Source organism: Cyclopterus lumpus, chromosome 15 (assembly GCF_009769545.1).
Source record: "Cyclopterus lumpus isolate fCycLum1 chromosome 15, fCycLum1.pri, whole genome shotgun sequence".
Taxonomy (NCBI): domain Eukaryota; kingdom Metazoa; phylum Chordata; class Actinopteri; order Perciformes; family Cyclopteridae; genus Cyclopterus; species Cyclopterus lumpus.
The window spans coordinates 12,935,646-12,957,918 of NC_046980.1; the positions used below are offsets into that span (position 1 = coordinate 12,935,646).

The 22,273-nt window shown below is 42.3% G+C and overlaps 1 protein-coding gene across 7 annotated transcripts; it reads left to right on the top strand.

The window, feature by feature from the left end:
- Positions 1–4,927: 4,927 nt before the first annotated feature.
- On the top strand, positions 4,928–21,159 carry ldb1a (LIM domain binding 1a). Of its 7 annotated transcripts, none has more exons than XM_034551881.1 (11): positions 4,928–5,119; positions 13,738–13,840; positions 14,958–15,002; positions 15,220–15,295; positions 16,176–16,278; positions 16,570–16,742; positions 16,828–16,950; positions 17,045–17,122; positions 17,240–17,363; positions 17,560–17,702; positions 18,706–21,159. In XM_034551881.1, the coding sequence occupies exons 1-11, from the start codon at positions 5,092–5,094 to the stop codon at positions 18,928–18,930; spliced, it is 1,221 nt and encodes a 406-aa protein (XP_034407772.1). In that variant the 5' UTR covers positions 4,928–5,091; the 3' UTR covers positions 18,931–21,159. The 7 variants fall into 7 exon arrangements, with proteins under 7 accessions (XP_034407772.1, XP_034407771.1, XP_034407775.1 ...); XM_034551880.1 differs by having other exon boundaries at positions 17,560–17,708; positions 18,706–19,579; XM_034551884.1 differs by having other exon boundaries at positions 4,930–5,119; positions 17,560–17,708; positions 19,595–21,159.
- Positions 21,160–22,273: the final 1,114 nt, after the last annotated feature.

The window sequence follows — 22,273 nt, forward strand, 5'->3', positions numbered from 1 at the left end:
TACTCATAATTGCTGCTGCTTTCAATGACTGTGGAAACAAGGAATTAAAGAGAGCTCTTTAGGAATGGAGGACTCTTATGTTCTTCAATGGATGAGAACAACCTAATTTGTGTGGAGATTTTTCTCCTTCAGACAGGAGTTTCAAAATGTTGAAAATAATTAAGTCCAAGGTCATGTCCAAAAGTTACTTTATACCTTTTGGGGAAATAACACATTCATCTTCTTGAGAATTTTTTTTTAGCACTTATCCTGTAATTGTCTCTTGTGACTCTTGAGGGCACTGTTTAACAACAATTATAGGAGCTCTCTTTGCTATTCTATATGTGTAAACGCATAAATGTATATGCCACAAAAATGTATATGACATTCTCTGTTTTCAAGGATAGATTTTATAAGACAAAAATTACAATCTCAACAAACTGCACTAATGGATGAAGACTTTGAGATGTGATGAAAGCTCTGGGAAAAGCTAGTAAGTATAGACCTATTATTTTGTTGTCAATTTATATGTTCCTGTTTAGACCTAATAGTGCAAGACAGTACAATATGCATACAAAATTAACTCTACAGGACGGAATACCATCATGAAAACATATATAGTTCACTGAGGACTATAACCAACCAGCACATTGAGAAGTTAAGTATATGTTTTCCCTCAGAGCTGGGGAGGTGGTGGATGTCTTTTTGTTACTGGGTGTAATACATAAAGGGAAGGTATGATGAGTGAACTGTGAAACACACAGGTGGGGATTAAATTGGGTCAAATACAAAAGTGGTGAGGATGTGTCCTTCATTAGGATCCATACTGAATGGCAAAGAAAAGCCATCGGCAATTCCCTCTGTCCCACAGGCAAAAATGAATTAGAGGTGAGTCCAGGACCACACACACACACACACACACACACACTGTAGTCTTTCATTGTGGTACACCACTTTGTCTGTCTCTGTTTCACATGTCATGTATTCTCTGCCGTGTTTCAAAATCTTTCTACATTCTTTAACAGCTTCCTCACTGCTGCAGAGCTTTTCAATAAACTCATCCACGTTTTATGTTCAATTACAAAAAGTGCCCTTGTCTCCAAACAACAGACACTGCAGGTAAAAGACCCTTTGCAGTTTTGTGTCTGTGAGCTGTATATTTTCTTTCGTTGATCCAGGAAACCCTCAGGCGACAATTATAAGTCTCACTAAACAAGAACATAGATTTCTGATGAAGAAAGGGTCCATTTAGTTATGTGCCACGGCATATAAGACTTATTTGTCGTTTGATTCCCGGCTCTTCCTGTCCACATGTTGAATTATCCTTCAGCAAGCCACTGAACTCTAACTTGGTCCTGAAGAGTGTGGATGTCTGGGTTAACCTTCACTTGGAAGGCCAAAAGGAGGTCGGCACACTGTTAGGTTCCAAATCAATAGTTTATTTCTCTAGCTCTGTTGAGGCAACATTTTGATCTTCATCAAACATTTCACACTGAACAAAAAATATGCCTGTATGATGGCTGTAACAGTGTTTCAGGTGGAATAACCAAGTAGATGATCAGAAGAAAATTTTGCACATTTGTTCCTAATAAATTAGCCCTGGCTCCCACGTGTCTGAGACACAACTGGCTCGACCAGTCTGCTTCTCATTACCAGTCACGTTCTAATGAATCCACTGCTGCTCATTTCCTCGACAGCTTTTCCTTCAGTAAACCAGAGGCTGTACACTGTACATCTGTGGGAGCTGAAAAACGTGTGAGCTTGTCTGTGTGTGTGAGAGAGAGACACCACTGTGCCCCAACACACTCCTTAACTGCTACTTACTCCTCTGCCGTTGCCATGGATACAGTGCCCTCTCTTCCCCTCTCTCCCCCTCTCTCCTCTCTCTCGCCTCTCTCTCGCTGGGTATGGAGGGATGGGGCTAGAGAGGAGAGAAGCGGCTCTGGCTGCTGCCTCTGCGTCATATTCATACCAGTGCAGCTAAGAGCTGCCCCCCTCCACCCCCACCCATTTCCCCCTCTATCCTCCTCCTCCTCCTCCGCCTAATCATCTTTCCTTCCTTCCTTCCCTCCCTCCTTCCTTCCTTCTCATCATTCAATTTGCACACTGCTAGACCCCCCCCCCCCCCCCCCATTTGTGGCTCCTATCTGCATCTGCTCATCACAGTCTCTCTCTCTCTCTCTCTCTCTCTCTCTCTCTCTCCCTCTCCCTCTCCCCCTCTCTCTCTCTGCTGGCGCAGCTTGGTTACTTCTGCGTGGCTGACCTAGGCAGACTTTTTCAAGCGAGTGTGGGCGCAAAAGAAAGAGAGGAAGACAAAGGTAAGCGTTGAGATTGAGGATGTTCAAGAGTATTTCTGAGAGAGAGACAGTGTGCAGAGACAAAAAGCTGTGGAGTGGAGGAAGGGTGGGTGGGAGGGGGGGGGGGGGGGGGGGGTCGCAGAACAGCTGCAAGACAAAAGACTGAGAGGTGAGCATTAATGGCATAAACTCACCTGAGATAACAAGTATGCCACCAGTATACTGAAACATGTTGTCTGAATTTGAACATGCTGTTTGTTTGCTGTCAGAGGACCACAGGAGTGCATTGGAGTGGGACTAGATGTATATGCCTCAGTCAGCAAGGCAGGCGGCGTGTCCGTGTGCAGGCACTTTGCTGTCTGTCACATACTGTTATGGAACTGCTGCGTGTTCCCACAGTGGAGAGAACGGAGGGGGAACTTCATTATTCTCAGAGCAGCTTTTTGAGCGATGTGTGGATGTGTTGACAGAGCGGGAATCTCTGTATCTGCAAGAGTCTAAGAGTGAGAGGAAGAGAGGAGAGAGAGCCCGCCTGACAGTGCAGTTAGTGGTGAAGTGCTCAGCTTCAAAGCCTAATCGCTCCTGGAAACAGAAGCCATTTTCCAAATCACATTCACGCACCCCTCCTCCTTTTCTCCTCTCTCCCGCTTTTCTCTTCTTCTTTTTTCTTCTTCTCTCTTGCAGTGTTTTGGATGCCTCTCTCTATATCTCTCATATATGCCTTTGTTCAGAGTTCACATTTTACAGTGGTAGAATCCTCCATATATGTCAAATCCGCAAATTGCGACCTACAAGGCGCACAAAGGACCAAATGGTGACAGAATAGCAGAGAGAGATGAGAGGACCCGGAGAGAGGCAGACCGTGTTGAAACCAAAACAAAAAGTGTGTGTGTGTGTGTGTGAAGTAGAAAGGAAAAAAGGGGGGAAGACAAGTAAGGGGAAAAGAAGAGGAGGCCCGCAGGGTTGTTCATTGTGTCTCGGTCTTGAGAACACTGTCTGACATCGTGTATGACATTCAACTGTGATGCTTCCGCCAGCGTGCTGGTGTGTGGGGAATGCGTTTGTCAGCTTTCGTTTCAGGGGAGACAGTTGCTTGTCTTTTGTTAGCATATTGGTTGTAAGTGACAGACCACAGAGATCTGAGGTTTGTTAACTGGGCTTTGATTCACTTGGGGGGAGGGGGGTTGAGGATGTATTCCATCACAATTACACTTTTATTTAAACTATTCATCCATCACTTTTTTTTAGCAACTATTTAAACTATACATTACTTTTAGATAACTTCTCTTCTTGCTGGCTAATTGGTTTTCCTAAACTCTCAATTGCAACATGTATATGGTTCAGGTGTTAAAGCTGACTCGGTATGGGAATATATTTGCTCATGAAGTCGGACAAAGAAATAGAGTTACTCTACAGTCTTTACAAGAAACTACCATCTGGGAAATCACTGACGACTATAATGTAGTCAATACTGTCAGTCTCAGTGTATATTTTTTTGCTGTCAGCTAAGACTGAAGTTGTGTTTGTCTTGAAACATTTTCCATGTTTGATTTTTTTTCTTGCATTCAGTCACAATGACTCAATGACACTGCTCAGTCTGTTATCCATCTGACAGGATCAGGTACACCAGCAACAAAGACATCCAGCTCATGGGAGTCACTTGTGTGCTCGTGTGTTTGTGTAGTGAAGTGTGAGATTATGAGATTATTGGCTCGGAGAACAGGCCCGCTCGAGCCAAGAGAAGTTATGGGATGAACGGGAAGGGAAACGAGAGACGAGGCGGGGGAAAAGGAAATGAAACAAAACCACATCAAGATGCAGAAAGGTAGAGGTAATATCAACAGGGAGGGGAGATTAAATTGACAGAGATTAAAAAGCGAGAAAAGAGTTGAAAAGAAGCAGAGGCTGCTGTGCAAACATTCAGCAGTCGAGTCAGACTGTTTACATGCAGCTCCTGTTGGGTGTGAGCATGTGCACGCTCGTACATGCGCTCTCTTCCTGCCTCCCATGGGTCTCCAGTGTCCCAGCGCTCCAGGTGGGCTTTGCATTTTTAATCGATACTGTCTAGTGATTAATACCAGTCCTCACTCTGCAGCAGAAAAAACAAACGGAAGGAACGCAAGAGGGAGGCAGAAAGAGAGATGGAAATCTGTCATACACGAAGCAGGGTGTATGAGTGAGTGTGTGTGTGTGTGTGTGTGTGTGCATGTGTGTTTGTTTGGCAGTAATGACCCTCTGCCTCTGGGCTCCTACTGAGTATGTTTATCTCCCACGGCAGCACCGAGCAAAAATGGACGATGCATCATTGCCACGCACACATCGTGTGCATTTTCTCTTTTTCCTTTCCTTCGCTCTAATTGCCTCCCTCTTGCATTCTCCCTTTCACAAACACATGCACACACACACACACACACACACACACACACACACACACACACACACACACACACACACACACACACACACACAGTCCCTTGCTCCATTCCATATTACTTACTCAAGTCTCACATTATGTAAAGGCTCTTTCTTCCTATTTCACTCCTCTCTCATTTTCCCTCCCACTTGTGTTGCAATATGCCTATTAATGATGCAGTTAGAGCACCACTGCCAACTTCCTGCCTCTGACAGAGAAAGAGAGAGAGAGAGAGAGAGAGAGAGAGGAGTATAGTTGTGGTGTACATGCCCTGCTTTCTACCACTCCCTCTAATCTCTCCACCCCTCTGTCCGTGTTGTTTTCCTCAGAGTTAGCCCATGCGAGCAGCGTGTGGACTGAGTGCAGCTGTTTCGTTCAGAGCAGAGCCCAACATGTGAGAAGATGTCTGTTGGAGGTTGTGCTTGTCCCGGTGAGTGCCTACTCTCTTTCTCTTTCTGCCTCTCTTCGTTCTCTTTGCTCCTCCGTCTCTGTGCTCAGTGGTGCTGTCAGAAAGATGACTTATGTAAAAGTGCTGCAAAGCCGCCTAGGGCCAGCGGCAAGCTGTGTGAGTTTGTGTGTTGGATAAGCCATGCTACACTCTCAACACATGTCCTAAAACAAGGTTATAGACTGAGGCTACCACACTTTGGGATTGAGTTGTTCAGCAGACCCTCTCGGTCACACTAGCTTGCTGTGCAGCAGATCAATGGCTCTTTGCGTTTTGTCACATACAGAGACACCGAGATATCAATAAGTGCTTTGCTTGCTTTCCACTCCTTTTCTCTGCGTTCTCTGTCCTCCATAGTTCTGCTTCTCCATTATTTGTGCTCTTATATGTCGAGAGGAGTTGGTGGAAATCACTGCTTACTGTTACAATAACTCTTACATTTGTCCCATGGGCCCAAATGAAGGAGGCAAAAGTACTTTACTCACTGCAAAAGGGTTTAAAGCTTGTCTCTCTTGATGAATGTAAACCATTAATGAGGGTACTTAAGTAGATTTAGCGCAGAGTTGAATTTGAGTTGAGCTGCTGTTTGGTTATTAGGCAGCTTATTGTCATTGTGACTTTGCATTCCTGCATATTTTGGTTTTTGAATGCACTTGTTATGCTTGACTTGGCTTTTCTTGAAATAAACATTCTTGACTTTTAAATAAAGGTGACATAAAATATGGTTTACTGCTAATGTTATGTTGTCTAATTGATACTCAGTATCCATGCACACTCCGCTCTTGTGGTGTGTCAGAGCAATAGGAAGGAAATCTAGTACTGTCTGCACATGTCAGTCTTTGGCAAGCAAAATGGTGTGACCATTTTTATCAAGTAGATCTTATAATCCATTCTCTCCCATAAAGCGATTGGATCCTGTTTGACTTTGGAGCAATTTCTCTTGAACGGTACCCCAGTGAGAGCCGGCAGGCTGCAGAGACGCTTGCCCCGTGCACACAGTGCCAGGGGACGGACTAGGGAGCAAGTAACAGATAGAAATTGAATCGTAGCATCTGCTCAGGGGGATCTCAGAGAGCAGATTGAATTAGGGTGTCAGTATCATTTTAATGGGGCCGCTCTGATTCATTGGTAGTCGCCTATCAGATGGAATAATACGAGGGAGGCCTCTGCTTGATGTTCTCCTCTCAGATCTTTTCTTTACCAGCTTGCTCCTGTGCTCTCTCCTGCCATTTTCCAGAATATCTGCTCCTTCGCTCCCTCTGTTGACAGACTTAACTCTGGTGCAGAAACTTTTAATGATATCCACATGTTTCTGAAGGATGTAAGCAGAAAGAGGTGGAACCAGAGTTATCTGCCATGTGCATGTTGTGCACCAACACAGGTTTACACACGCAGCTTCACGAGGAGCCTGCTCAGACAAGTTTAGGCTGGCTGATCTGGCAGATAACCACAGGGCAACATTGATCAACACTGGTTTGCAGTTCCTCTCTCCCTCGCTAATGTGCACTGTAAATCATTAAATTCGAAGACTGGTTTGTTTACATTCTTGTACGATGGTGGATGGAAGATCCTCCCCGTCCTTTGTGTTTGAATCTACATTGGAAAAACATATCCCCTCTTATTCTACAGTACTGTCTCTTTTCATCTGGGCCCGTTCATCTTTGTTTTGTTATTGGGTCAGAGCATTATAGAAGAGAGGAATCTGAACAGAGCGTATTTGCATGTTGCAGAATGTGAGCCATAATAAAGAACAGACTTGTCATGTCTGTCTAGTTCATTGACAACCCTGTGACACCCTCCTGTTGTTGTGACTTTGCTGTGAATCAGCCTTTTTAAGGCTTTGTTCCCTGCATGAAGGAGATCCGTCCTAACACAGTGGAGCCAATCACGTCCTTTGTTCAGACTAAATGGTAAAAATAGATTGCCTGTGAGCTGAAGATCCCCCTCCCTCCCCTCCATTCTCACATGCAATCAAGCATGTGCTCCCCTCTGCTCACTACTCTCTTCATCTCTCACCCATCTCACTTTAACCCCTCCCTCCCATTTCTGCCTTCCTCATCCCCCCCCCTCCCCCCCCCCCCCCCCCCCATCCCCCCCCCCCCCCCTGCTCTCGGTCACTCCCTCATCCCTTCTTCACTGCCTTTTGCAGTAACAGTGGTGTTACCTCATGCAGAAAGTCACATGGCTTCTGATTGACGAAAAAGTGACTTAAAGCAGAGCCAAGATGGCAGCCAAACAGCTCAAGCTTTTTTGATTACCGTTACACAACAACACGACTGCCTCAGCTTTATCTCACTGCGATGAAAGCTTGTGCCTCTTATTTTTTCCTTCCTCAATTCTTCATTTCTTCTCTTCTCCTCGTCCCCTCCTCTCTCTACCCCTGTGAGTCTCTCAGATCTTGTTTGCTAGATCAAAATGGCTGTGTGTGCAGAGAGAAAGAAGGAATGCGTGGGAGACAGAGATGCTGGAGAGTAAGAGAGATGGGGGGGGGGGGGGGGGCTTGCAGAGCGGAGACGTGCTGTAGTGATGTCACATCTGCTGCGGGCCGACAGGATGGCAGAGGAAAGCTGGCATGTGCCACAGCCGAGAGGAGGGGGAGGATGGGGAGAAGACTAAATGTGTGGGGAGGAAAAAAATGATTTTCTATCAAAGCACACGTTTATTTGTGGGAGATGTGCAAGCCGCATAGTCTTTAAAACATGAAAGCAGGCTTGGTACTGACTGAAGATAGACTGAAACAGAGCTGGGCTGAAAACAAAAGGTGTGAGGACAGCCGCAGTTATTTGAGAGCTTTGTGCTGTATTTCTGTGCCAATTTTGTATGTGCCAGTGGGACTGTTATAATAACTTTAACATGGAAATATTTTTTGGGATCGAGTGTATCTTGAATTTGGGGTCGAAAATGAATTGTTCAACCAAACAAACAAACAAACTTGATTTCATAAACATGTATGCAAATTGAGGCAAATGTTAACATTTTGTGAAAGAAATTGCTGCCATATAACACCATTTTATATTGGGCTTTGGATTGTAAAATAAAAAAGCAGAGACTTGAATTGATGATGTTGGAAAATGTCGGTGAATTTGGTGGAGTTTGTCCATTCGCTTGGAATTAGCGACTGACTCAGGGCTTCATTTTGTGAATTATATAAAGTGTCCTTGTTCCAGTAAAAACTGGTGCTGTGTCACAGTTGTTTCATTACTCACTATCTGTGGTCTCTAAATAACATCATCGCTGTCTCTCCATTGTTCAGTTTAATAACTGACAATAAAACTGAGCAGTATTATAAGAATACAAGTGCAAATTCTATTTCCTGGTGGATTCACATTTACATTTAGAGCTGTATAAATGACCAAACCTCCAGGATAAACCTCCAACAGCAATCATCTATGGATTGGCTAATTCTGCCTGGATTCAGATCAGTGACCTCTGTCATTGCAAGCGTCCACAATAGCGAGCCTTCTTTATCTTGAGCACATGCGGTTTAACTTCCTGCTGTCGAGCCACAGCCTGTATAGTTCTGTCTGTTGCTATCACGACCAGTCGGGTGTCACAGAACCGTTTCCCTGACAGGTTTGTGCTTCCACTGTGGCGGCTAGAAAAGCTGCGACAAGAGTCTGAACATGTTGTTCACCAGCGCTCTCTTCCGAGTTCCTCACTCATGCTCGACTCTCTCTGTCACAACTTTGTGTACAGACACAATACGCTGGAGGGTTTCGAAAAAGAAAAAAAAGGCTTTAAGGCATGTTTGCACGTGCTTAGCCTGTATCGAGTCAGCTTGTTTACAGTTCACCTCAGTTTTCTTCAAGCGCAATAGCTGTGTAACTGTAAAGGTGCTTGAGTAATGAAGCAAATGATTAAATATCCATTTTACATTTAACTGTGTTAGAGACTACATTTCCATTACAATGCATGTAAAGTGTTTCAGTGTTAACGTTACGTACTCCCTCTCTGCATAAAATAGTACGCATTAAGTCTTCGGAGCTCGGGATCTATAAATACAAGAGATTGTGTGTAGCACAAGACCAGTATTCCAGTTACTAAATTAGAACGTCGTTCTTGTGTATTGCCATTTCATGTTATCAGTGCCTGCCAGTCCTACTTGTCAGGTACTCTATGTGTGTACTAAATGTGACTATTATTGAATACAGCTGAAATATGGTCCAATTATCAGGACTGAAACACTCTCACAGTAATGAATGCAATATTCAATATTTCCTGCTATATTATCCACACTTCCATAGGTTATTTTGTTTTTGTAATTATAATGCAGACTTCCTTCAGATGCCATAAAAATAAGCACAAGTGTGCATATAAAAGTTACTAGTTGATATAATCATGAAATAGGCAGATAAAGATCATGACTACAAGATACAAAATTTAGATGTTATAGTTTATGTTAGCTGTGAATAGTGTAGAGTAGAGTTAATTATATTTATTGTATTCAATAATTCTATTCTGAAGCATGAAGATGTTTGCAGCATTTGCCAGCAGATGGAGTTGCTGTTCTGTGACATCTCTTCTTTGTGTCAGTCCATCAACAATGACTGGGTAATTATTGTTTTCAACAAAAGCTTCTACATCTAGTCGTATGTCACAACACATGGCTTTAGTCCTTATTTTATGTTTTATTCCCATATAGCTGTCAAATAATGTATTTTTCTTTTCTTTTCTGTCATAACTTCACAGCCAAACTATTTAGAATGGACCACAGTTACTTTACAATTTTTTTTTTGTTGCTTTGTTTTCCAACATTTAACCGATGATGTAGCCCACAGATCACACCAGATATTGTTGTGTCCTTCTCCCTCCAATCTGAACACTGAGTACATGCTGCAGATAATGCTGCATATCTGCACTCTAAGCCTGATGGGCTTTATGCAGTCAGAGTGACTGGTCTGGGTCAGATGTGTTTACACTCTCAATGAAATGCATTGCTTCACTTTTCTCTTCTGCTCTCCTGATTTATATCTACAAACTGACTGGCAGCTCAAGTAAAAGCCTCAACAAATTGAGCTTTAAATGCACTCTGAGACCACAAAAGGTTTTCCGGGCTTCAAATATATTACTTGTAAACATTAGAGTGGTTATTGATTAAAAGTGAGGCTGCAGATTATACCCTTACATAATCTGAGGCTCAGGGTTGAGGATTTGAGTCATCAGCCAAGTCAATCATTTTTCATAAGCCTTTACAAAGTTGGCTTGAATTAAACAGCATGTTTAGATAACTAGTCTTTGTGGCAGATTTGCTGAATAGTGTGAACAAAATGTCTGAATCCCAGTCATGTTTTTTTAATGTTGGGATTGTTACAGTCAGGACAGACTGTACAGTTCTGTCCAAACATAATTTCACTTCATTCCTCATGACTGCTCATTATGACTGAATTGAATGCCAATGCCCCCATCATTGAAAGGTTATATAATTACTGCATTCTGCAGCGGTTCAAAGGATACAACCCTGACAGTTTCTGTTCTGTGGTTAAATGCAGGAGTTTCCAAACTCAAAAAGTAAAATATAATTTTATCGCACTGTCATCTATTGTTTATATTCAACGGTCAACTGTATTATTCCTCAAGAAATATGCAGAGATATACTGAGTGTCTATAGGTCCCAGACTTTCTGTTAATATATTTAATACAATCTGGCCTCATTCTTAAATGTATGGCCGTCTTAATGCCTCCTAACAGACCTTGGTGTCATCCTGCTTTATTATACACTGACTTTTTTTAAAGACTGTTTATCATTTGTCATCAATATGAGAGCACAGGGATAGAAATACTGTAAACGTAACTCTTAAATTCCACTGATCCACACAATTGTTACTCTTTATAAACCAAAGCACTGTAGCCACATATTTTCTGAATTTCAAATATCCAAAAGTACCAAGTTTTGTGGAAATGTGTGTACAATAATGCCCATATGAAGAATGCTTCCATTTGATAGAATGGTGACGATGAAAACATGAACCCTGTTGACACGCTGTAAACATTATATAGCTTCCACGAGGAGTCGGAACAAGTTGATGAAAGGATGCTATCAGACTATGAAATGAGATTATTATGTTTATCTGCAACAGCGTGCTAAAAGACCAAATATAGGCTGATAACCGTTCCTACTATTAGATGCCACTGATGGGTCCCGAACAAGACACATTGAGGAGGCAGGCCTGTGTTTATCTCGGTGTGTTTGGTGGGATGGGCGGGGTCGCCTGGAGGAGGCGGGGCCTTTTTTTTTTTCTTGTCTCGGCTGGCTGGAACAAAGGGTCCTGTAGTATTAGTAAATAGGTGGCGTCGCCCCCTAAACAAATGACATTTAAAACACTTCGTTGGGGATTGCAAACTGACAGGAGCCAGGGCAACTAGCTGGAGAGTAGTTTTGCTCCCCGTCTCGTGTCGCCTCGTGGGGGACTAACGTTACAGGACCGACGGTCGGCGCTGGAGCTCTCGCCGTCCAGCTAGCAGCGAAGCTAGCTGGCTAGAAACACCGCGTTTCGGTGGACCTTTCTCTCCAGGTGACTAACATTACAACTTACAGACGCACTACTTTGACAGCTAGGCCGGTTCACAACACACCACCGAAGCTGCTCGTGAACAAGCACGAGGGGGGGGGGGGGGTTATTGGATGTCGGTGGTCACGGTAGGTTAGCACCCAGCTAGGTTCATAGCTTAGCGACGGCATCCGTCCTCCGTGGACGTTGACTGCGGCCCTGTCTGCTCCAGTGGTAAAGAGGACACGAGCTTGTTTTTGTAGACGTAGACTGAGCTGGCGTTATACACGTACGTAAGTACGTTGACAGTCTTTGCACATGTGTTTCGGATGTTTCCTTGGCTGTCGGCCAGCCGCTGGATGCAGCTCTATTGTTTGCGAAGAGCAGTTTGAGAGGACTGAGTCTCACTTCTTGAAGTGCTTCTGCTTCACGGTGACTCATCTTAATCCTGTCCTCGTTTTTAAAGGATGCTTACTTGCTGCATTCATTAATCTCTAGCATTATTTGTCAAGTAGGACGCTTTCCTTTAACACGTCTTTCATCAAAAAGACGTTCCGTCCCGCCCGTGAAATTGTCTCCCCATAATGCATCTGTGGGACTGGGTCTTGTGAATACGTGTTGACGGTACATCTCTTTACCCTGTGTGATATTTCAAGGTGAGAATAGGTCAGCATTTTTGCAGATTGGATGGTTCTGGATGTGGATGCGTTACATAATGGAGAAAACAATAATTATATTAATTCCTTGCAGGAGTGTGAGCGTCAGTATTAGATTGAATGAAGACGTATGTGGTTGAATGCTGTCTGGGGCTAGTGGTGTTGTTAGGGGGGGGGGGTCTATGGGTCAGACGTAATGCGTCTATAAATTGTTGTTTCTGAGCAGGTTCACCCACACAGCAATTGGGAGGAGGAGAAGATGACCTGGGAGCAAACGAAGGAGGAGTTGTGGTTGTTAGAGGAGTGGCAACTGGGCTGTGAATGGGGATGGACAGATCACAGTTCACACTGGCATACTTACCCCAACTCCTGCCTTTCTCCCTTTTTAAAATTTGTACATCTTGACTTTTACCATTTGTAGAGTAGTCTGCCATTAGTTTGCTCAAAGTTTGCCATGTGAACAGCTTAACACATTCCGCAGTTATGGTTGCTCTTGCATTATTGTGGCCCAGTGGTTCCCCCTGCCAGTTATAATTTGGTACAGTAACCATTTTATATGCCCCGCTGACAGTCGCCCAGTGTTGTGTCTGTAAAATTAATACATTAACATAATGCTGCCTTCAGGTGCCTCTTGGTAATACCATATTTACGAGCAGGACACACATAACCCACATTATAAAGGGGGCAAATGGAGAAACACTCAATAGTTTCTATGATCTCAACATTGCCTTATCTGTTAACCCGATTATGAATGAACCACATCAAATCCCTCCACAGTTTTTGTATATGTGCTAAAAAAAAATGAGTGGAGCTGTAGCGTGGTTGTTATAGGCAAGCCCGGGTCATGTCTGATTACATGGAACCGCTGTGTATGTAAGGTCTCCATGAGTAAAGATACCGAATAGATGATTTCTAAGAGAACTGAACTGTTTGAGCGTGAATGCGTTATCTGGACAGAGAAGGGTTAACAACAGCCGGCTATGCATGGGGGGATGGGTACTAGAGGCAATGAGGGGGGAGATACACACATGTACAGAGCAGAGGCGCATGGTTAGGATCACATGGGGCTGTATACAGAGAAGAGGGCTCCCTATAATGGTACAAATGATACAAGACCGCAAAGAACATTTCAGACGATCTCCTTGGCTTGTATTCCCCCATTTCCCTGATTGTTTTTTCAGATTTCTGTAGGCCAATAAATATTGCAGTTTTTTTCTCCATGTGATGATTTGTTTTCTTGTCCATTTACCAGATTGAAGATGGATTAGATAATGAAAGCAGCAGGAAATTGTTTTGGCAGTGTGCTTTTTATTTGAGTAAATCTCAACAAAATCATCCAGCATTAGATTACTTAGATGATGCTGTGATTTGAATGAGCTAAATCTAAAGTAATCTAAATCTCCTCTAAATCTCTGCTCTTTTCCCCCCTCCGTCTCGGCTGTGTGCTTGTGAGCAGGCTGTTCGTCAAAGTCATTCAAGCTGTACTCTCCTAAGGAGCCCCCCAACGGCGGCAGCTTTCCCCCCTTCCACCCAGGCGCTATGCTGGACAGAGATGTGGGGTAGGTCTGGGTTATACTGGCAGGACACAAAAGTATCTTTCTTTACAAAAATATGGCAAAAACTGTCTCCTTTTTACTTTTGTACGCTGGAAGATTTGATGTCAGAATTTGTTGACGTAGATGTGTTTACTAAATAACACAAGATATTTAGATGATCAGTGTTTTTTTATAGATAATGACCTGTATTGATGTTTTATGGCTTATACTCGCCGTTATATTGATGTTTTTTTTCTTTCCTTCGATAATGACTACTTTGAATTATACTTTTTTTTGTCTCTTTTAGATACCAAATGTATTATTTACATTTGAAATAGTTTTGCTCTCGCAAGAAGAAGAATTAAATAATTCAACATTTTTTTTTAAATCAATGTGCCCACAGTGTTACATACCAGGGGAGCATACTGTTGAAATAATCTTTCCCACAAATAGCCTTCAATGTAGAATTATTTTCGAGTCTAGAAAGCAATTGTGACCATGCATCACTATTGGACCAGTGCTTGCATTTGAGTTAATTTGAGCATTTTACATATATATATATATATATATATATATATATATATATATATATATATATATATATATATATATATATATATAATGTTCTCCATGTACACAAATATTACTTTTTTTGCAAACCATACAAATATCTATTTGTAAAAAGACTTTCTACAACCCAGAAGGCATGAAAGACAATACAAAATATATAGAGTCATCCTCTCAGGTGTCTTATTGTAATGAATCAATCTTTTGTGGCATGCAGAATCTTTGAGCACCAATGTACTTTTACACATTCTTCAAATAACACTTTTTGTTCAAACCATTTTTAAAAGTTTTTTTGAGTGAACAGCAGTAGAGTGGTTTAGATATGGCAGCTGTTTAACATAAAAAAGGAGCAACATTCAGCTTAATTAAAAGTGACAAAGACAGAAGTCGTACTGATATGCAGTGGAGACTAAAACCGCCTGTTAGCCTTGAAACCAACAATGGGCTCCAAACAGAGAATTTTTTTGCAGTTCTGAAATCAAAGTTTAGAACTAATAAACCAAATCAAAGTTTAGAACTAATAAACCCATCCGTCCGTGGTGTAATTTATGTTTGTACTTTTTGTTCTTTCTAGGCCTACACCCATGTACCCCCCATCATACATGGAGCCAGGAATGGGGTGAGTACACTTGACGCTTGCATAGTGAACATACAGTTGTGGTTTGTCTTAGCGCATAAGTCATTTAAAAAGCCTCTGTTCATTTAAAATGTACCTGTATTTAACATAAGTTTGAAACTGCTCGTGGCTTATGTTATTTGTTTTTGCTACGGATCTGGGAAAGCCACCGAAGCAACTCAGTCTGCAGAGTGTTGAGTCCCCCTGTTTTCTGTTTCAGGAGACCCACACCGTACGGTAACCAAACAGATTACCGGATATACGAGCTGAACAAAAGGCTACAGAACTGGACAGAGGTGAGAGTCACTTCATCATCCACAGAGAGAGTAATAGGAAATCAACACCAAACTGTTGCTGTGCAAAAACACAGCATCTGAGTTTCATTTTCAAGTTGGTTGTGATTACAATCTGTAGTGCTACATTGTGCAGCTCCTGTGAACTACTTACTGTTGCCATGTTTTCACATTTTCCCTCCTAGCTGCTGTTTGTGTAGCTAACCATGGTAGGGATTTTGTGGGAAATTAAAACTGAGAATTCACTAACTTCGTTTACATTCAGGCTCTAATAAGATTATCTGGCCAAAACATAATTAGAGTGCCAACTGTTTACATGTTTACTGTTTATATGCTTGAACTGAGCACTTGTAACATGCCCCACTTTTTAGGTGACGTCTGTCTGCCCTCTATTACAAATGTTTCTACACTAACCTCTGTGTATTGGAGGGATTTGAACTACACTTAAATTGTATGTCCAACAAAACATGAATGGCAGCATGCCTTTATTTAGGAAGTTCACCTTTTTACTTCTTCACTTCACCAACAAAATATGTGCTTATCGTTAAGAGCCTCTGCATTGATGAGTGTGACAATCATGAAGCACGCACCTCTGTTTTCAAAAGTGACGAGAAGAAGTAGAGGTAAAAAGTGAAATAAATGGTACATTTGAGGAAACAATAACTTCTGCTTCTGGTCTGAGCAGTTTTAGTATGTTAACAATCATTCTTTGTTTACTCATATTGTCTATAATGTAACTTCCTCCTCTCTCCATAGCAAATAAGCTGTATGACACTTGAATGTTTTTATTTTATTGTGATTTATATATATTTTTTTACCAAAGTTAGGCTTGCAGATTTAAAGGAATGAAACTTGAGAGGAATGATTCTTTATCTGCTTTCAGGACTGTGACAATCTCTGGTGGGATGCCTTCACCACAGAGTTCTTTGAGGATGACGCCATGCTCACTATCACTTTCTGTCTGGAAGATGGACCCAAACGATACAGTAAGGAACAAAAAAAGTGCCTTTTTTGTTTTTTTTTACTTTTAATGTTTTATATCTTTATCAAATCATATATCTTTCAAATTTACTGGATAATTTGTTATCATTCATTAAGATACGACATATACCTGTTAGTAGCATTATGTATATCCTCTCTGTTCTTAATTTGATCCTTTTCATGTCTCTCTCAAATGTTCTGCTACTATACCTACACACTTCCCCTATGTAGGTGATTGCATTTTATTTTTTATATATTGATTTCATATATTGACAAAGTTACATTTTTGTGTGCAGCCATCGGCAGGACTTTGATCCCACGATACTTTCGAAGTATTTTTGAGGGGGGCGCCACTGAGCTGTTTTATGTTTTGAAGCACCCAAAGGAGTCCTTCCACAGTAACTTTGTGTCTCTCGACTGTGACCAATGCACCATGGTGACTCAAAATGGCAAACCCATGTTCACACAGGTACTGGATGCAATATGTACAGCCTTCCCTCTAATTCCTGTTGCTGCAGCTGTGACGTCTAACTTTACATTCTCCTGTGGTTCAGGTTTGTGTGGAGGGCCGCCTGTATTTAGAGTTCATGTTTGATGACATGATGAGGATCAAGACGTGGCACTTCAGCATCAGACAACACAGAGAAGTCCTACCAAGGAGCATTTTGGCTATGCATGTGAGTTCCATACTCGAATATCCACCCACTCTTACTTAAATGCACATACTGTACATGCAGTTATTCATTTAATCTTTTCAACATGATCATGCAGGATCCGCAAATGCTCGATCAGCTGGCTAAAAATATCACCAGATGTGGGCTGTCCAACTCCACACTTAACTACCTCCGTGTAAGAAAATTTCCCTATGATCATGTTCTCTTTTTTTATCAGTCATTGAATTAACCAAAACCACAACAACATGTTCTCACTCTTTCTGTTTGGTTCCTCTCTTTATCTTCCATAAAGCTGTGTGTGATATTGGAGCCCATGCAAGAGTTGATGTCAAGGCATAAGACCTATAGCTTGAGCCCGAGAGACTGCCTGAAGACTTGTCTCTTCCAAAAGTGGCAAAGAATGGTAGCACCTCCAGGTAATCCGCACACCGTTGAAACTGCAAGTGGCATTCATGGCAGTGTTGCCCTTACATTCATTAAGCTGTGGAGTACAAACAAATCCAGTTGCAATTGCAAGACAGTTCTTTATCTGCAACAAGCCAAGAAACAAGCGATTTACATTTCTTTAAATATGTCATTATGAAACCTATCTTCTACCTGTTGTCTACGTAGCTGAGCCAGCCAGACAAGCTCCAAACAAGCGGCGGAAAAGGAAGGTGTCCGGTGGAAGCACCGTGAGCTCCGGCGCAGGCAGCAATAACAACACCAACAGCAAAAAGAAGAGTCCAGCCAACAGCTTTTCTCTCTCCAGCCAGGTACCTGTAAGCATTACATTTACTTGACCTCGATCTGCACCTCCAAGTTTAGCAGAGTAAGGCATTGGAGGATAAGACACAGGGTGGAGGGATTGGAAAGAAAGCCAAGGGGGTTAGGAAGATATTTGGGGGTGGTGGCAGGGGTTGTTGGTGAGTAGTGAGGGGTAGGGGTAGCAACAGGATAGCGTTAGCATAGGGATGCCTCTGGAAGTGGGGTTTGGATTCAAGTGTGGATGGGGAATAGGGGTTGATTCTAAGGATGAGTAAATTTAGTTAGTAGACCGCTGATGTGAACCAGTGATGGGCGGCCCTTGGTCCTCTGGGGCCACAGGTTTATGGGTATAGAGAGACAACGTACATGTGACCTCCATTGCTAAGTAATGCTCAAAATATTTTGGGGCCATGGGGTAGGGTTAGCGTGCTCTGATTTCCAGTGGGACAGTTAGGTTTTCTCTCTAAATCTGCTGTATCAACTTGGTTTTAGAGTTGGTCTTTCAGAGCACACGATTCACACAGCACTGCTGTCTTTGCTGACTTTGTTGCTTGGTTGAGTGAACGAGACCCGAGGTGGAATGAAATGCCCCCCCCCTTGATGCAGCACTCAAGGTTCAGGGATGCCCACTGCTGGCCAGTAGCGAGGGCCCTTGACCCTGGTTCTTGGAACTGGGGAAGGAAGTCAGGGCCACAACTGTCAGGGTAGATGCCCTGACAACACCATGTCCTGTTGTGATTGGTTCAAGAATGAAAGGACACTAATACCTCAGGTTTTAATAATCTCTTGGTCCTTAAAACGTATCTTGAAGTATCAATTATCATTAAAATAATTGTCAAAAAAAAAATTGTAAAATAATAACAATAAAAAAAGCTGGACTTGAACCAAATTAAATCGCTAGACCATAGGCAAGAAAACACTACACTTAGAACTCGCCCGTGCAGCCAGTCATTCCGCGCAACCCCCTGTATTATGGGGATAATATGTATCGGCCCTTGCTGTCCCCTTTAGGACGTGATGATGGTGGGAGAGCCCACTCTGATGGGAGGGGAGTTTGGTGACGAGGACGAGCGTCTGATCACACGACTGGAGAACACGCAGTTCGATGGGGCGAATGGCCTGGAGGATGAGGACAGTTTCAACAGCTCGCCTGCACTTGGGGCACACTCGCCCTGGAACAACAAGGCTCCCTCCAGTCAGGAGAGCAAGAATGACAACTCCCAGTCGTCCCAGTAGAGTGCTGAGGTCTCAGCCAGTCCCTTTTTTTCAATGCTTAAATCCTACTGGGATCCACCTGAGCCAACACACTAGCGAGAGGAGTCAGTGAGGGTGGCCTCGAGCACTTGTGTTTAATTAATTTTTGTTTGTTTTGTTCCGTCATGTTCATTTTATGACGAAAGGAGTGGTTAGGAAAAGGGACAATAGCTGAATGGACTGATAAAGCTCTTAACTGTCACATGAAGGACAGGTCAGCAGCATCCCACCCGCTCCCTCACATTGTTGCACATGATCAGTGGTGCTCAGCCTTGGCCCTTGTCTGCTCGGCTCCAGTCAGTCCTCTCAGAGTAGTGGTGAGACTGGCGGGGTGGGGGTGTGTCTGCATGTGTCTTTACCCCCCATCGTAGCTCACCACAGCGTTTGAGCCAAAGTTGGCATGTCCTGTTGTCCGAGTGCTCGCCATGGCGACCATGTCAGTGGGTTCTTGTTCCAACCTCGGGTCTCTCAGGCATGCGTTTTCCTTGACGACGCACCACGTTGTTTCTGTTGTGCTCATGTCACAGGGAAGAAATGCTTAGCTTTTATTTAACTTATTTTTTTGCAGGCTGCAGAAAACTGTGTGCACTCTTAGTATCAAAATTCAACGTTCGGTTTTTAAAAACTCAATTATTTGTTTTTGTAGGACCTGGTTGGAACAAAAACCTGTACAGTGCCGGAGCTTGAGGACCGGAGTTGAGAACCACTACGCTAAATCTTAAACACACACATGCATGCACACATACATACATGCATACATACATACATACATGCACACATACATGCATACATACATACACACACACACACACACACACACACACACACACACACACACACATACATACATACAGACGCATACATGCATCCAAACAAGTACACACACACACACACACATTGAGGTACTGGAGAGAGGTGGTACGCAGCATGTCTGGACCAGAGCCCCAGATGCTACAGAAGTGTGTTTTCATTTTCTATGTTTTAGACTTGTTTTGAATTGTTTTTATTTTTGTAAACAATTTCTAAAAAATAAATAGACAAGCAAGCAAACAAAAACACCCCAGAATATTCTTTGCACTGTTTTCCACAAGTAACTCCAATCTATTTTTCTTATGAATTGACGGTGTATTTCTTTTCTATTATTGCTAATGTAAGACCTGTAAAACATCTGAACTCTGCAGTATATTAATGTATACGTAATGCTGTTAGATCATTCTTATTGTGATGTTAATAACTTCCATGTAAGTCAATGCTTAATATAATGTCATCCATCCGTGTCAATCACGCTGTCATCAGGTCCATTGGCTTCAGTGCTAGACAACAAGTTGGGGAGAAGGAGGCTCGTGTTTTCATACTGTACGCCATCTTGTCTGATGTGAGTACAAAGGCACACTGAAACCATTTCCCCATTAGTTTTCCATCCAGGGCCCGTTCTGGATCTGTTGACTTGTCATTGCAGAACTGTTTGCTTTGTCTTGAAATCTCTATCTGGGGCTCTTCAGAGAAAACTTCTCAAATTTGCTACTCAAAAATATTTTAAAAAGTTTTGACAGGATTGTAAAATAAGAAAAAAAGACTTTTGTATTAACTTAAGTTTCCCAGAAATGTTTTTAATTACAATTAAGAAAGCTGCAGACCAAGGAGCTACATGTAAAGATTCTTTAGATATTGATTACACTGTGCTGTTTGTTTTATGACGAATCATTTTGGTGGCTTTACTCCTCATATTTGTGTCTGTGCTTGTATATTTTTAGGTAGTCATTTCTGTAAAAGTCATTATATGTATTCCTCCCTAGAATTACGAGAAACTCAATCTAATGTAAAGAGATTAAAAGCCTCTTAAAAGTTGTTGTTTTTTTTACGTGATTTTTAATGGTACAATCACTGAAAAAGAATTTTGCCCTCATTTTAGCAAACTGTATTTATTTTTCTATGTATTGACATGCTGTTTAGCTCCAACCCACCTGTACTATACTCATGATATATGTAGAAGTTTGTTGGGCTGCTGAGTCAGTAAACGCTTATACAGGTCATCCCATTACTTGTGTTTTTTGACATGTGGCTCCCAGTTCTGGCCAGTTCATCACAATGGTTCAGTATGTTCACATTAAAGAGACATTTAATGGCCATTTTCTGCTGTTGCAGATACCTGGTCTATCTGAAAACTTGTCAGATGAACTGAAAATCAATAAATAACCACATTTGGAGAAAGTGTTGACCTCCTAAGTTAACCTTATTTTTCTGTCATGCCGCTCATTTTCTGATTTTAAGAGCATCGAGTCAACAGATGCTGGGAATGTTCCACAATGGAGCAATCGTTACCGAAAGTTGATCAGATATCAGATTTAACAAAACCCTCAATGATGTGATTTTTGTGGTTTGGTTTTGTAATGTATTTGTTCGATTCCCCCTCCCCCCCGATACATTTCAAATCTATAACCAATGAGAATATAAATTGCAGAGTAATGGAAATATGCTGACCATTGACATGACATCTGAGGAGGGGACACTGGGCTTGACCTTTTAGGTGCTGTGGTAGGGTTTCCTGTTCACGATGGGCTTCAGCCAACACCCAACTATTGGACATGAATTTCTGAACTCACCCAGCAGGGGTCTCCCAAAGCACCAGGCTACACTGAGCCTCCATTATATCTGACAGAAAGGCTGTACATGTACACCGAGCTGCAGGCTATTGTTTTTAAGTCCTTACTCATTGTCTCTTGCAGCCCTATAGTCTACTTGTGTGGTGGTGTATCTACTCAGCAGGCCGACACATAATCAATCTAAACACCCTGTGTTTCCTAAGCTGAAATAATTGAGGGAATAAAGGTTTGTGAAATGTGAGACAAAGCTGACATGGCACTTCACCAATAGCTGGCTCCTGTAGCACCTCATCATAGGGGTGATTTTATATCTATATTTTTTGCCAGGTTTCTGTCATTGATAATTCATGTATGGTATCAATAAAGATGAATTTTCACTGAAAAACTTGGTTGTTGTTATTGGACTTAGCCACAATGCTCAATATATATAAAACTCAATGTGCTGTCAAAATGTGTGTTTATGATGCTGCACTGATCAACATGAAACAAAGAAAACACTGGCATTTCCTTTAAGGACTGGAATCTATTACTCCGATATACTTTGGTAAATCTGACCTCGGTTGATTCTTAAAATCGCTCTCGTTCAAACTGGAATGTGAACATGAGGCTGCAGCCTTTATTTCTGACACCAAATTGTCAAGGACGCAACTCAGTGTGGCCTGTTTGTCCTTTCTTGGCAGATGGTTGGCAAGAAAAGACAGAAACTGACAATGTATATTGTA

Coding starts and splice junctions, on each gene's coding strand:
- ldb1a (XM_034551880.1), top strand. CDS start 5,092: ATGTCTGTTGGAGGTTGTGCTTGTCCCG. Junction 15,296..16,175: donor GGCTACAGAACTGGACAGAG/GTGAGAGTCACT, acceptor ATCTGCTTTCAG/GACTGTGACAATCTCTGGTG. Junction 17,709..18,705: donor CTCTCTCCAGCCAGGTACCT/GTAAGCATTACA, acceptor TGTCCCCTTTAG/GACGTGATGATGGTGGGAGA.